Below are 13,969 nucleotides of genomic sequence, written 5' to 3'. Positions count from 1 at the left end.
CTTTTCTCACTACCTGGCCCATACGCACTGACAAACGCCCAACATTCCCTACCCAACCTAACCCTTACTCACATTGACCTAGATGATATCTCCTTCGATTCCACTACTTTACCTGTCATCCATTCACTCAGCAATAAAGCCACACCCTCTCTCGCTCTTCCCCTTTCAATCCCAGACACTCTACCAGACATTTCACCAAACATCACTTCACCCTTTCCTTTTATCTTCGTCTCACACAAGGCCAATACATCCATCCTTCTATTCCTAAACATACTTCCAATTTCACATCTTTTACTCTCTATCGTACTACATCCACGCACATTCAAACACCCCAAAACTAGAGTGCGGGGAGCAGTCACTCTCCCCCCCAGCTCCATCTCTTTGTCGATGTCTCACAGAATGTAGATACAGGAGAGGAGGTTCCTAGCCCCCTCGTCCCATCCCTTTTAGTCGCCTCTTACGATACGCAAGGATAACGTTGGCGCTATTCTTGTTTTTATACCCCCGCGGCCATATATATATATATATATATAGATATAGATATGCTGTATATATATATATATATATAAATATATATATATATATATATATAGATATATATATATATATATATATAGATATATATATAGATATATATATATATATATAGATATATATATATATATAGATATATATATATAGATATATATATATATATATATATGTATATAGATATATATATATATACATATATATATATATATATACATATATATATATATATATAGATATATATATATAGATATATATATATATATATAGATATATATATATATATATATATACACACACACACACACACATATACATATACCAAAGGCACTTCCCCCAATTTTGGGGGTAGCCGATAACAAGAAACAAAACAAAAAAGGGGACCTCTACTCTCTACGTTCCTCCAGCCTAACCAGGGACTCAGCCGAGTTCAGCTGGTACTGCTAGGGTGCCACAGCCCAACCTCCCACATTTCCATCACAGATGAAGCTTCATACTGCTGAGTCCCCTACAGCTGCTACCTCCGCGGTCATCTATATATATATATATATATATATATAGATATATATATATATATATATATATAGATATATATATAAATTTATATAGATATAGAGATATATATATATATATATATATACATACATACATACATACATACATACATACATATACCAAAGGCACTTCCCCCAATTTTGGGGGGTAGCCGACATCAACAAGAAAAAAAAAAAGGGGGGGGGGGGACCTCTACTCTCTACGTTCCTCCAGCCTAACCAGGGACTCAGCCGAATTCAGCTGGTACTGCTATGGTGCCACAGGCCAACCTCCCACATTTCCATCACAGATGAAGCTTCATACTGCTGCTACCTCCGCGGTCATCTATATATATATATATATATATATATATGTTATATATATGTATACATATAATATATATAGATATATATATAATATATATACAGTGAACCCTCGTTTATCGCGGTAGATAGGTTCCAGACCCGGCCGCGATAGGTGAAAATCCGCGAAGTAGTGACACCATATTTACCTATTTATTTAACATGTATATTCAGACTTTTAAAACCTTCCCTGGTACGTAGTACTGTTAACAAACTACCCTTTAATGTACAAAACACTTAATGCATGTACTACAGTACCCTAAACTAAAACAGGCACAAATATTAAAGGCGACTTTGTATCATGGGTTTCCTAAACATGCCAAAAAGCACGATAAAAAATGGCAACCAATGTTTTGTTTACGTTTATCTCTGATTATAATGAAGAAACAAACGCATTTACACATATATGTAAAGGTTAGTTTTTGCATCTATTATATTGATTATTCAGTACAGTATATTAATTTTGTTATTACCAATGTTTTTTCTTAATTTTTCTTAGGACTTCCAAATGAAATTTTTTTCTTTATGACGCCGCCTGAAACGACGGCGTCATAAAGTACGCTCAATAAACAAACGAAGGCATTTAACGCGCATGATGAAAGTGATAAATAATGATATTACAGTAAAAGCTTTTAGAAAATATGTTATTACAAATATTATTTACCGTATCTATATAAAATCATACGTAGCAAAGCAGGAAAACAATTTACAGAGAGAGAGAGAGAGAGAGAGAGAGAGAGAGAGAAAGAGAGTTGTTTTACGTAAGTAAATGTAAATTTTAAACAAATGAAATAGCCCCATTTCATATAAAATAGGTTATTACAAATATTTTACTTTATCATATTACAGTAGTCTGTATAATACTGTAAAGTTCAGTACAGTATGTTGTTGTTATAGTCGTGGCAATGAAATTCTCACAAAACAAAAACACGCCATTTGATTACAACAGCTGATCTCTCTCTCTCTCTCTCTCTCTCTCTCTCTCTCTCTCTCTCTCTGTTCGTGTTATACAATACTTACATTTAGATGAAGAAACTAAAATTAGTTTTCATAGTGTCAATTAAATACTAAACAAAAAAATTAGGCCGAGTCTACATCCGTTTCAATCATAGCTAAAAATACGGCATCCGATTTCATCAGCAAATCACTATTTTTTGGGAAATACCATTTTATTCTAGAAAATTGCCACTCTTTAAATAGTTAATTGCACATTAAGAAAGCGTGTACTTTTGTTTTTAAATTTCGGGTGTGTTTTAAAAATCGAGTATTGTTGACTTCCTTTTGTTTTACTTTTGGCTGTGATTAGATCAGCTGTCATCTAGCTGCCGCTCTTGAGTGTGTACGAATACACTAACAAAGTATCGTTTATACCATTTCTTAACTTATTCAAACCGTCTACAGTATACAGTTGATCTTACATAAGCACCAATGTGTTATAACCTATCAATTTTTTTTGTTTATTACATTTAAACCCCCCGCTATCTCTCTCTCTCTCTACCTCTCTCTCTCTCTCTATCTATCTCTCTCTCTCTATCTATCTATCTCTCTCTCTACCTCTACCTCTCTCTCTCTCTCTGGGCTACTTTTCACTACCTCCCATTCCTTACCTCTCTCTATCTCTCTAACAAATGATATCTTTGTTGCTCCTCAAAGTTTCATTTATATTGAAAATCATTCATGATTCAATTTTCCTTACTTTCTCCAATCTCGCAACATCGGTCACATCGCGGTATTTTCGAAATTTCCGGAAAATCCGCAATATATGTATATAAGGCCTACATGGGTTATGAAAAAAATCCGCGAAGTGGTGAATCCGCGATGGTCGAACCGCGAAGTAGCGAGGGTTCACTGTATATTATATATATACATATATATATATATATATATATATATATATATATAATACCCTTTTACCCCCAATGGACGTACTTGTACATTTCACAAAACTCATCCCTTTAACCCCATGGACGTACTTGTACATTTCACAAAACTCATCCCTTTATCCCCATGGACGTACTGTTACGTCCTTGCAAATAACTGCTATTTAATTTTTATTTTGCAAATTTTTGAAAACTTTATGAAAAACTTTAGGCATTTTTCCAAAATAATGAGACCAACCTGACCTCTCTATGATGAAAATTAAGGCTGTTAAGAGCAATTTAGAAAAAATATATTGCAAAATATGCTTGAAAAAAAATGCCTGGGGGTAAAGGGTTGGAAAGTTCCAAATAGTATTGGGGGTAAAAGGGTTAAAAATGTACTTAGTGATATCGAATTAATTGTAAAAAAAAATAATCATGGCATTGACGGGAAAAAAATTTTACGATCTGTTATTTATTCACCAAAATGAAAGAAAAATATATTGCTAATGTGTTTGATATGCATAGTAGCATTGTGCAATCGCCCATACAATACAGTTCGGTTCATTGTGTTATTTTAAAATTTAAAATGTTCTTATTGATATAAATTAATTATAAATATATAGTCGTGACATTAGAAGTAAAAAATATGCTACGATATGTTATTCATTTACCAAATTGATAGAGAAATATATCACTAATGTTTTGATATGCGTAGTAGCATTGTGCATACGTACATGCACATAATGTAGTACTGTTCATTATGTTTTTTAACTTGAAATTTTACCTATTGAAATAATATAGGAGAGCAGGATACTACTGCAGTAACTAGCATCAAGATAGGGAGGTAACCAATGGGAAAGTAGGACGATGGTGACAGGTTTAAAGTCTGGCGCATGCAAATTTTAAAATTGTTTTTGGCGACGGGCGAATCTTATTTTGTAACATTAAAATTTTTCATATTGTGAGGTGAAAAAATCTTCACATCTCATTTCTCATCATGAATTTTTTGTATACAGAAACCTTTGTATCGAGAGGCATCAGTGTATTAATAGATAAAGTTTTTGTCCCGATAGAAAATTATTTAATCTTTCTAGGATTCATTTACATGTTCTTGGAAGAAGTTATGAGCATTTTATTATTGCTTTATTATCAGATATAGCGAAGTATTTAAAAATTGTGGTATTGATTGTATATAGACTGAATTTATATGTATTTACTGTATAGCATGTTGTAATCATAGTCTCTAATGCCTTTATGTTGAACTTGTCTGGACAGGCATGAGAATGTTTTACCCTATTAACTTTTCTTCTTTTTTTTTAAAGCCTTTCTGTATACTGTTGTCTAATAGTGTTAATTGCATGTTTTATAGTGGGGCGAAGAAAACGATTACGAGGAAATTGTTGATGATATACTACATTACGAGGTATATTTGATTTGTAGCTTATTTTGCTAATGATTTTATTTTTAGAGATTTTTTTTTTACAAGGATTTCTGCTTGTTTGCCACTTCAAGTAAAGAAATTGCTGTGCTTGTTTATTGCTTATTTTGATCTTATATATAAGAAAATTCTTTTATTTGTTTATTGCATGCTTAGATCTTACAAGTAAGGAAATGCTTTTGTTTGGTTAGTGTTGTTTAGATCTTACAAGTAAAGAAATGCCTTTTTTTATTGCTTTTTTGCCTCACAAGAGAAGTCTTTGGGTTGGTTTGTTGCGTGTCTGACTTGTGAATGGAAAAATTTCTTTGTCCACCGCTTACAATTAAAGTAGACCTGTAAATACACAGGTTGTCAAACATGACAGATTTAGGACTACTGTATTGTAGAAAACATTATTCCAATAAGAATCATATACTTTATCCTATTTCCAGCATGTTTATGTTATTCCAATTTCCATGTTTTGGGAAATGGTTACTTTCAATAGAAGTAATTAGCTTCCATTTTGCTAAGTGTTTGATTCTATGGAAATAATAAGTGAGACTCAAGGTGTTCACAGCCAAGGTCTGATGAATGGTGTATCTGAAACACATTGTCATACAGTAACAAGCTTGTTAAGTGTTTTCTCTTTTGCCATATTTTTGGGAGGCTTGGAAAAGATTCTCATAAATTTTTATAGCTATTTTCAGTATGTCAATAAATTAGTAACTTGAGTAAAAGAATGATATTGTACCCACTCTCTCTCTCTCTCTCTCTCTCTCTCTCTCTCTCTCTCTCTCTCTCTCTCTCTCTCTCTCTCTCTCTCTCTCTCTCTCTCACACACAATTACAAACCCTCTTTAGTTTAGTGTCACTTTGCATGCAAGGGGCAAATAAACATTGTTTATAATTTTATTAAAAGCTAATTCTACACTGTCATTGTTTTTTTGTAATTATATAATTTGTAAAGGGTAAGTAGTGTGCTTGTTAAGATGCCTTGAGCCTTTTTCGTTTATATTATACAAACTATATGGCATATGCAGTGTATATGATACTCAAACACTTTTGTAATTTCTTAGGGATGTGGTCTTTAACCCTTTGCATGATTTGGACGTGAGAAAATAGAAAGCAATAGAGAAAGACAATTAAAAAATTTCATAGCACGCTGAATAAAATTGAAAGATTGCTGGTTCACTTGCAATTAGGAGTATGTATCCCATTAGAAAACAGCTTAGAACAACATTAAAACCTCCTTAACTTGTATAAATCAGTATCGGTAACACTGGTTGGAGAACCTCTGATACTAGACTTGTTGGGAGTATATGTAGGCAGAATGTATTAACCTATACTTTGCATGATAATCATGAAAGTTCACTAATTGAAAGCATAGGAACCCTAAAATGATATTGTAAAATGTACCAAGCAGAAAATCTGTTATCAGAAAAAAAAGAATAATACTTAATTTTCATAGGAATCAATAAGGTACAAGATACAAAATTCAAAATATGTGAACAGAAAATACAAACCATAATTCAAAATAAAGCGCTGTGGGTAAAAGCCAAGCATTTCAGGCTAACAATTTGAACTGTTAGTTACAGCAGTCAGGATGAATGTAAATTGTAAAGTAGGAACATTAATGCATCCAAACTTGGGTTTTGGAAAGATATTGAAAAGGAAAAGATAATATTGACTAAAGAAATGAAACAGACAGAACTTTACAACTAAGCTCTTTTTATTTGAGGCCTTAAAGAGGTGTAAATTTTCATAATCATAAGTACTGTATAAGTAAGTGTCACATATCCTGTATATGAATTTTAAGCATTTAACATTGTAGGACACTATAAGTCATTATGCATGCACACAATTATTGAGGACTTAAACTTAGGAATGCATAATTGAATTATTTTTCATGCATGCTTCTCTTACCATATGGTATCTTATTTATTCATTAGAAATAGAATAATCTTTTAAAGGAAATCATTGCTATTTAGCTAAGTAGGGATTTATTCTTTACTTTGCTTTTGCTTGTCAAGTTTTGAACTTAGATATGATGATGTCTTCAATTTTATATAATGACTGCATCCAGGATTAGATTTTTGAATGATTTAATGTATGGTTAAGGTTTCAGCTGTTTATTCATGCTTATCAGTGATATTTAATTTTGATATCCAAACTAATATAAATTATACATAGATATGTTGAAGAAATTCTCTCTCACAATTATTTGTATTTTCAGGTTGTTCCTGTAAATAAACCCCGAGAAAAACGAGATTTGTGCTTGGAAGAATTAGTGGAAACCGAACATAATTACGTAGATGCATTGGAAATGCTTACCGATAAATTTTATAGACCTTTAAGAGAGGTCATAGGAGAGGAACAGTGTAAAAAGATCTTCAGTACTATACCTGTAAGTTTGAGTACACCAACTAAGGACGTTTCAAACTTTTTCTCATTCAGTGCTTCCTTTTTTAGTATGCCATCTGTTGTGAAATTGATTAAAAATTGGATTTACAAGAATACAAACCCTCATCCTTTAATAGAAGTATCTTTACAGTATAGCTGGAACTCGGCTGCTAAAATTTATAGCAAGGTATCAGTAGCTATTGGCAGGTGACTGGGATGTCCTCGTCCCCTAGCCGACACACTGAGTAGCCACTTTGATTTTAGTTGCAGAGCAGTACGAATGTACTCTCTGCGTTAAATAAAGCTTGGCTGTTTTCTCCAGTACACTTTCTTTTCTCTTTCCAGGTTAATTGATTGTTATAGAGAATCCACACAAAAGCACGTGTGTTAGCTTGGTAAACTTGGTTGCAATTAGCCTGCAGGATATGGATCCCCATTTTTTTTACCCTTTTGCAGGATGAAGAACTTTTTGCTGTTATCCCCCTATAACGAGTGCAGGTTAGTGGTCTGAGTACAGCAGGAGGAATAAGAACAAAGCTGAAATGGATACTTTAGCTTCAGTGTTTAATCCAAAACCGAAGAAGTCTTCTGACTCTCACTTCTTTGCGTACTGTGCTCGAACTGCTGCACCTTCTTCAGCTTCCTCTAGAGCTGAAGGTGATACTGTATTCCCTGCCCTTCACCTCAAAGTAAGCCCACTGCTGTAATAGCTGACAATGACGTTTCCAGGGACTGGATCTAATGACCTTGTTGACCGCCTTAGGGATGGATGGCGTTCCGTCAGCAGAGAAAGTGCTGAAGGTCTGAACCAGAGCCAGGACCCCCAAAACTTCTGCTGTTGTGCCTTCTTCATTTGCTGCCCCACCTTCTGAGGGAGCACCGGATGCTATATCGAGAAGATCAGTGATCATCCTCTTTTATGGTGGTGTTGCCACCAGCCGAGAATTACTCGACAGCAACTTTTGACAAGGAGAAGAAATAACCTTGCCCTCCTCCTCCTCTTAGCCATGTACCTAAGAGCTCAGACTTTTCCTATTTGTGTGAATTTTCTATGCTTGTGAGGAGCTTAGAACAGTCTTGTCCTCTTAAGGAACTCAAGCCAACTGCGTTTGATGTCACCCAAGTTCTCAAATCCCTCAAGAGAGCCTGGACTAACCTTTTAGGCACGGGTCATAAAGATTTGATACTCAAGATTATCTTCCTCTATGGCGTGGTCTTGTCAAAACGAGTAGGCAAACTTCATGGAATTTCTTGTCATCAGTCAGTCATACTTAGGAATGGAAGAAGGTTCTGTCTCTCTTTCCTTAGTTTGTTGTGAAGATTCAGAACCTGCCATTCATGACCCTAGGTTCTAGGTTCAAATCCTCCCTTTCCTCCCTAAAGATGCGGCCAGTGATTCGGATGATTTGCTTCTTTGTCCTGTGAGGGCACTGGGGCATTAGCTGAAGGGGACTGCCCTTCTAAGCACAAGGAAATCCAAGAAGATCTCCAAGAACAATATATCCTTTTAGCTTTGAGAAACCATCAACTTACGTCAGCTTACGATGGGGAGGAACCTGCTTAAGCTCCCAGTCCAGATATCAGGGGGATTGGATCAACACTAGCCTTGACAAAGAAGCTGTCTGTAGCACAAGTTTTGAAGGCCGAAGTCTGGAAACCTTCATGGCCCACTATCTGTGGGAGTATACCTACATGTCCCTAGGCACGTTCTCACTGGTAGCTGCTCATCAGGTTATTTAGCGAACCTGACTTTTTCAAAAGACAAGAAACATATCGTCCAAGATAGCAGTCGCTACGTAAGTCTAGTATGAGAGATTTGAATGTCTGCCCTTTTGATCCCTCCTTAGTGGTGCATCGGCAGTGGTATTTTTATTTGCTAGATTGGATTTTGATGCAAGTAAGCTACCATACCGAGCACATTTTTTATTCATGTGAATATAGGAGTATCTTTCCCATCCTCCTTACGAGCGGAATGTATACAACCCATTTTTTTTAAATTGATCATACATTTCAAACATCATATCCTTTTTAAGATGTAGGTTCCTCCATGGACTGCCCATTTTTTGACAGAAACATAGCCTATTGCCTGAGAAGCTTTTCTCAGGTTAATAGTCGACCCTCCCTCTCCTCTACAAGTCTCAGTGCTCTGACAACCCAGGGTTTTAAATTACCTTTGGGGGTTATAGGAACTTCCTCCCTCTTATGGATCAAGTATCCTTTAAAGGACGAGGTTTGTATTCGCGTAAGAATAAATCACATATTTTAAAAGTGATTTTATATTCCCCAACTACACAAACCTGAATCCCTTAAGTTATACTTCTTATCATCATTATGATTACTAGGTAAGCTACAGCCCTAGTTGGAGAAACAGGATGCGATAAGTCCAAGGGTTCCAACAAGAAAAAATAGCCTATTGAGAAAAGGAAATAGGGAACTGAATAGTGCGCCTGAGTGTACCCTTAAGCAAGAGAATTTTAACCCAAAACAGTGGAAGACCATGGTACAGAGGCTATGGCACTACACAAGACTAGAGAACAATGGTTTGATTTTGGTGTGGCCTTCTAAAAGTGCAGCATACCATAGCTAAAGAGTCTCTTTTACCCTTACCAAGGAGGAAGTAGCTACTGAATGATTACAGTGCAGCATTTAACACCCCATGAATTAAGAAGAATTTTTTGGTTATCTTAGTGCTGTCAGGTTTATGAGGAAATAGGAGAATGTGTAAAGAATAGGCCAGACTATTCAGTGTATGTGTAGGCAAAGACAAATTACCTATGACCAGAGAGGGATCCAATGCAGGACTAACCAGCCAAAGGATCCAATAACCCTGTAGTTTTTAAACTATGCAATTAAAGATACATTTCTTGTCAAATATATTGTTCATTTTCTGTACCTCATTTGATCAAATTGTGAATGTTTGATACAATTTGAAAAAAGTGGAGGTTCCTTGAGCTGAAATATCAAGAACATGTATTCAGTTTCAAACTTTATTACTTCGTACAATATAGAATCTGGACTGAGGTCATAACATTTAAACAGCTAACATTATGTCCTTTAGACTGGGTTTAACCCCTTCGCTACGATGACGGTAAAACCTTCCCAGTACTACACATGATGACGTCCCAGATACGCGTTCCTGAGTGTACCCTTAAGCAAGGGAATTTTAAACTAAGACAGTGAAAGACCATGGTACAAAGGCTATGGCACTACCCAAGACTAGAGAACAATGGTTTGATTTTGGTGTGGCCTTCTAAAGAGCTGCATACCATAGCTAAAGAGCCTCTTTTACCCATACCAAGGGGAAAGAAGCTACTGAATGATTACAGTTCAGTATTTAACACCCCATGAGTTAAGAAGAATTTTTTGGTTATCTCAGTGTTGTCAGGTGTATGAGGAAATAGGAGAATGTGTAAAGAATATGCTAGACTATCCAGTGTATGTGTAGGCAAAGACAAATATCCTGTGACCAGAGAGGAATCCAATGCAGGACTATCCGGTCAAAGGACCCAATAACCCTCTAGTTTTCAAACTATGCAATTAAAGATACATTTCTTGTCAAATATATTGCTCATTTACTGTACCTAATTTGATCAAATTGTGAATGTTTGATGCAATTTGAATAAGTGGAGGTTCCTTGACGGAAATATCAAGAAATTGTGTTCAGTTTTAGACTATTACTTTGTACAATATGGAATCTGGACTGAGGTCATAACATTTAAAAAAACCTAACATTAAAAGTCCTTTAGACTTGGGTTTAAACCTTTGCTAGATGACATTGCTTGATGTTAAAACCTTCCCAGTACTACAAACGATGACGTCTCAGGTACATCATTTACAAATATAAACCATAGGGAAGTTTAAGTCATCCGTATATTCCACAAAAGACTACAGGATTTAGTCGTGTATCACACTTGGGAAATTTCACTAAAAAAAGCTCTTCCCCTTCCTGATATTAGCCACCTCCTTCTTTCTTCAGGCAACCAACGAAGTCTTTGTGAGTATATCCTTTATTCCTTATTGTTTTAGAGATATTCAAGCCTGTTTTTATGTTATCATCTAGTATCACACCACTCTCTCTAGCCAATGATGACATTCCCTACCTAAGGCATTGCTCAAACCCCCCTGACACCCCCCCAACTTAGAGACAGAGATTCCCTTATCTCACTCCTCTAACAACTGAAATACTTGTGATTTTAGTCCTTAGTCATGATTATGTAAGGGCTATTTTAGTGTATTCCTATTTGTTCCCATACTAACAAACCTTCCGCTATTTATATTGGATATTACTTCGGCGAAAGCTGGAAGGCAGCCATTAGACTTTAAGTGCAAGGTGGCAACCCTACTAACCATGAATAGTGGGTAGATAGGGGTTGGTTGGAGGGTACCCAGCCACCTGTATCTACTCACGATTTAATGAACCACGCCACTTTTTACTTTTGGCTAGTAGAGAGCGGACGTCTCCTCTCTCTCCCTTCAAGGCTTAGATATTTACCATTATTACTTTACGATCATTTTTTTCTCTTCAGATATGATTTGAGTTTTAACGTGACACTCCATTCCAGAGTAATGTGGCGGTTTCGGATCTTGATGTTTGTTTCCTTGGCGCTGAGGATTCCTCTAAGGGGTTTTCTCTTCCCCCTCAGAGGGGGAGGAATTTTTAATTCTCTCTCTGTCTTTTTCCCTCAGTGCTAAATGACATCGGGTTGCGAGGTTGGTGGCTGTAGCTGTGGCTGACATCTTAGCTGTCGATTAATTCTACCTCCCGTTCGCCCTTCGTCTTCTGCTGACGACAAGTCTTCTCGCCTTTGCTGATCTTGTCGTTTCTTAATATTCCGCAATTTTTTTCTCTCCCTAAAGACAATGTTTCAGCCCGCATATTCAACTCCGCCTGTTGAGAATTGCGAGATCAAGGACAATCGTCAACCCATGGCGTGCTCGACAATTGATGGACTTTCCTTTTATTTAATGATCGCAGGGGCAAGACTCATCACCTCGTCTTCCTGGTCAGTCAAGATGTTGTTCACGACAATCCAATGATGAGTTTGAAATTTATTCTGTTTATTGATCGCAGGGACGAGACTCATCACCTTGTCTTCCTGGTCAGTCAGATGTTAGACACCCATTAAGGTGTCTTTTGTGACGATCAATGATCGCCACAGAGAACGCTACTATCACAGGATCGTAGGTTATCGCGATCTCAACGTTTTTCTTGAAGAAAAACTCCTGTTCGCTTTTCCCTTCGGGGGATTACTCCAGCAGGATTCCTGTCGGGGAAATCCCTTCTGGGACAACTTAGAATTAAGCCTTATCTTTTTCTCTGGCAACACTTTGTTAACCTTCATTTGAGATGGAACACATTGTAGGCAACAGAGTGCTGCTCGGAGGTTTGCTTCCAGGTGTAAGATATTATCATTCTGAGGGAGAGTCTTTACACAACCTTTACACACGTTTGTACTCGTGCTCAAGATCGTGAGTTATGCACTCACGGTCATAAGCTTATGACCAATCGTGGTCTCCACTCACTTTAGCGCTCACGATCATGAACGGAATGCTCATGACCATGATTACAACACTAATCTTTCTTCAACTCTTGAGGACGCTCAGGCTCACGATCATGAGTTACATTCTTGGTCACTAGCGAGACACCCGTGACCACGATTGTGACACTAGTCCCTTCTCAATTTTTGAGGACGTTTGTGATCACGAGTTAGATACTCGTGATCACGAGGGAGACGCTCGCAAGCGCTCACGAGGGTGAGTTACACAGTTATTAGCGAGACTCTCGTGACCATGATTGTGACATCGCTCTCTACAACCCTTGAGAATGTTCAAGTGATTGCGAGCGAGATGCTCATGCTCACAAAACGCTCACGCTCAGGAGCGTGAATTACACGCTCAAGCTCAGGAGCGTGAATTACACGCTCACGCTCAGGAGCGTGAATTACACGCTCACGCTCAGGAGCGTGAATTACACGCTCACGCTCAGGAGCGTGAATTACACGCTCACGCTCAGGAGCGTGAATTACACGCTCACGCTCAGGAGCGTGAATTACACGTTCACGGTCGCGAGGGAGACACTCGTGACCATGATTGTGACGTCAATCTCTACAATCCTTGAAAACGTTAAAGTCATAGCGAGCGAGACGCTCACAATCCCACCCATGCTCACAATCCCACCCACGCTCACGAGCGTGAATTACATGCTCACAGTCGCGAGCGAGACGCTCGTGACTAATTGTGATGCCAGTCTCTACAACCCTGAATAATGTTCTCGTGATCGCGAGCGAGATGCTCCAGATCGTGATCACGCTCATGAGCATGGGTTACATACTCTCTTAACTGAAAGCACGACGCTCGTGGCCATGATCTCAAGTGTCTTGTGATCTCGATCATGCGCTAAACACTCGTGATCACTACCTAGATGCTCACGCTCACGACAGTGAGTTACATGCTCATGCATGACGCTCTTGATAGTGATCATGAGCGTCTTGTGGCCACAATCACTTATACTCGCGGTCGTGAGTTACACACTCGCAGTTGTAAGCGAGACGCTTGCAACTGTGATGATGGTCATGAGCAAAACTCTCGTGATCATGACCACGAGTGTTTTGTGGTAAAGATCATGAACTATACTTATGTGATCACAAACGAGACGCTTGCGATCGAGAGCTAGATGATCACGAGCGATGAACCCTTATCCCAGGCTAGATGCTCTCGATCTAGAACTAAAAGCTTATATCAAGAGGTATAAGCTCACAATCACAAGATGATGCTCACGATCATGAACTAGATGCTTGCTATCGCGAGCACGAGCAAGACGCTTACGATAACGGGCACAAGCCAGACATTAAATACGAGGTGACG

At 37.5% G+C, this 13,969-nt stretch overlaps 1 protein-coding gene across 5 annotated transcripts in view; it reads left to right on the top strand.

Moving 5' to 3' along the window:
• Positions 1–13,969, top strand: part of Vav (Vav guanine nucleotide exchange factor) — a 385,659-nt gene that overhangs the window by 143,760 nt on the left and 227,930 nt on the right. For 4 of the 5 annotated variants that reach the window (XM_068383125.1, XM_068383126.1, XM_068383123.1 and 1 more), the window contains exon 6: positions 6,939–7,109. In XM_068383125.1, the coding sequence (XP_068239226.1) occupies positions 6,939–7,109 (171 nt within the window). Of the gene's footprint in view, positions 1–4,658; positions 4,713–6,938; positions 7,110–13,969 lie in introns of all 5 variants that reach the window. The other variant, XM_068383124.1, reaches the window with a different exon arrangement.

This window comes from Palaemon carinicauda, chromosome 11 (genome assembly GCF_036898095.1).
Source record: "Palaemon carinicauda isolate YSFRI2023 chromosome 11, ASM3689809v2, whole genome shotgun sequence".
NCBI lineage: Eukaryota > Metazoa > Arthropoda > Malacostraca > Decapoda > Palaemonidae > Palaemon > Palaemon carinicauda.
The sequence above is the reverse complement of the archived record's forward strand: the minus strand, read 5'-3'. Positions and strand labels throughout refer to the sequence as shown.